Source organism: Mastomys coucha, unplaced genomic scaffold (genome assembly GCF_008632895.1).
Source record: "Mastomys coucha isolate ucsf_1 unplaced genomic scaffold, UCSF_Mcou_1 pScaffold12, whole genome shotgun sequence".
In the NCBI taxonomy this organism is placed as follows: Eukaryota; Metazoa; Chordata; class Mammalia; order Rodentia; family Muridae; genus Mastomys; species Mastomys coucha.
The window spans coordinates 91,864,059-91,866,676 of record NW_022196894.1 but is presented as its reverse complement, the minus strand read 5'-3'; the positions used below and the strand labels follow the sequence as shown (position 1 = coordinate 91,866,676).

Below are 2,618 nucleotides of genomic sequence, written 5' to 3'. Positions count from 1 at the left end.
GTAATCTGATGAAGGACATAAGTAAGTGCTCAAACACATGAACTCAGCAGGGAGACTAACATCCAGAACACAAGGCACCATCACAACAATTTGCTATCTTGAAATTGTAAGAAATGCCGGGCGGTGGTGGCGCACGCCTTTAATCCCAGCACTTGGGAGGCAGAGGTAGGCGGATTTCTGAGTTCGAGGCCAGCCTGGTCTACAGAGTGAGTTCCAGGACAGCCAGGGCTACACAGAGAAACCCTGTCTCAAAAAACCAAAAAAAAAAAAAAAAAAAAAAAAAAAAAAGAAAGAAATTTTAAGAAATACCCATGCTTACTTTTTCAATAATCGAACTATTTAGTGCTAACAATGAACTGGACATACAAATTACCTTCTCCTTTTACTATTAGGAAATAATTGAGACTGAAATTTCTCTCTTTCCTGGTTATTTTTTCTTTACATAGTTCTGGCTATCCTGTAGACCAGGCTGGTCTGAACTCAGATCTCCACCTGACTCTACCTCCTGAGTGCTGGGATTAAAGGTGTGCACCTGGCTGGCTCCTAAGATCTCTCTGGATTATCAATTCTCTACACTGACAAACATCTTCACATGTGGTTTCCAAGCCCTAGAATAATACAAACAGAATGTCAGCCTGAACTCAGACCTTTTCTTGAAATTGTGAGGAAATGGCAATGACAGTTTCATCCATCATACTTTTCCCCAACAGCCATCAAAGGCCAACAGTATTTTCCATTGTTTTGTGTTAAAGGTTAGGCTGACCCAAGAGTTTCCCTAAGGCTCTGCTGCATTGAGAAGTAATGCAGTTCCTTGTCTAAAGCCAGGAGTGTGCTTGAGAGTTTCCCTAAGGCTCTGCTGCATTGAGAAGTAATGCAGTTCCTTGTCTAAAGCCAGGAGTGTGCTTGGCAAAGCTAGTAATGACATGGAGCCAGGGCCTTGGAAGCTGTGGATCCTGACAACCCAGCCCTCCCTCCATCCCTCTTAGTCCCCAGGCTCTGTATGCGTCTGTGGTCTTGAGAACCATGAGCTCCTGTGCTCAGTAGGGCTTAACCAGCTTCCTGCTGACTTTGTCCCACTCTTCCTTTCAGGAAACTTGAATAGAAGATGCTGTGTTTCCTAACGACTTTGTTTGGCGTAAGATAGAACGTGTGCACCTGACCTCAGTTTTTCTTTCTTCTTCATCTTCTCATCTGTGTTCATCTCTCACTTAGGATCCCGTCACTGAAGAATTTCAATTTCATATAAAATAATTTTCCCTAAATGACAAACTGTCTTGAGGCTGGGGAGATAGCTTACGAAGTAAGAATACTTGCTATTTACAGAGAGGACCTGAGTCAAATCCCTAGCACCCATAGAAAGATGCTGAGCAGGTGTTTGCAACTGTGTTACTATATGGTAAAGACAGACAGACATAGGGACTCCCTGACCAGCCACCCAGAACTCAGGGTGAGACTCAGGTTCAACAAGTGAGCCCGTCCTAAGAGCATGACGGAACCAGGGGTAGCAGGTCCGAGCACACCGTCAGGCCCCGCAAGCATCACTCCCAAGTGGTTTCTCTAGCACAATCACGTATCTTTATTTAATGTAATCGATTAGTTTATTTTTCCTTGAACCAGGGTCTCATGCATTCTGTTCAGGCTGATCTTAAATTTGCTATGTAGGCAAGAACCCACTTGAACTTCTAGTCCTCCTGCCTCCATTTCCTAAGAGCTGAGCTCCTCCTCACACTTGGTTTTATATATTGCTGAGAACTGAGTCCAGGGCACTAACCCTGCTAACCAAACTTGCCTCAAGTCTACTCTGAGAATGTGAAGGCTAGACAACCTCTCCAAAGGCCTAGCCCTTCACCTCCCAGTGTCCAGTAGTGTGACAACGGCTCTCCTAGGTCCCAGACTCCCTCCTCACGTGTGTGCTTCTCTCACCTCTGAGTAGGCCACCACTCTGCACCTCATCCCAAAGCATCACCCGACTAAGTTAGGAATAATTAGACAAAATCCATGGAGCACGTCTGTCTCTCTCTATTCCTGTAGAAGAATCATATAGAGGTCCCTGAGTGTTCTACAATAAAGTGTTTCCAGCACTAACCTGTTGTTCTCAGGTTCAGACTGGGCTGAGACCAGGTGGTTGTTTATAATCCTTGCTGCGAAGGGACTTGGGACTTCAGAAAGATGTGGTCTTGGCACACTCTCCTTCATAGGGGAGAAGCTCTGACTTGAAACACTTGACTGATACAATAGCTCATGATTAATCTGTTGGAGGAAAAAAAAAATAGATGTTAGAAGAACTAATATTCTTAATGTAACACTTGCCAAACACAAGATACGTGCAATCTATTTTTCTTTTACCCGAGAAAATACTAAAAATTAATCTAAGCATGTGGATTTCTTTTGCTAATTTGGGATGGGCAAATGGGCCCGTGAAGTGATGAGCCCACACTCAAGGATAGAATGGTTTTATGGTGTGCATGTATGAATGCTGGTGTGTGTACATGCAGAAAGTAGGGGCCAATGCTACCCACCTCTTCCTCACTTACTTTCTACCTCATGTTTTTTTGTTTGTTTGTTTGTTTTTCGAGACAGGGTTTCTCTGTGTAGCCCTGGCTGTCTTGGAACTCACT

General features: G+C 44.1%; 1 protein-coding gene across 2 annotated transcripts in view; it reads right to left on the bottom strand.

Moving 5' to 3' along the window:
• Morc3 (MORC family CW-type zinc finger 3) overlaps nt 1–2,618 on the bottom strand; it is a 41,741-nt gene that overhangs the window by 5,865 nt on the left and 33,258 nt on the right. For both annotated transcript variants that reach the window (XM_031364473.1, XM_031364472.1), the window contains exon 14: nt 2,087–2,250. In XM_031364473.1, the coding sequence (XP_031220333.1) occupies nt 2,087–2,250 (164 nt within the window). The remainder of the gene's footprint in view (nt 1–2,086; nt 2,251–2,618) is intronic.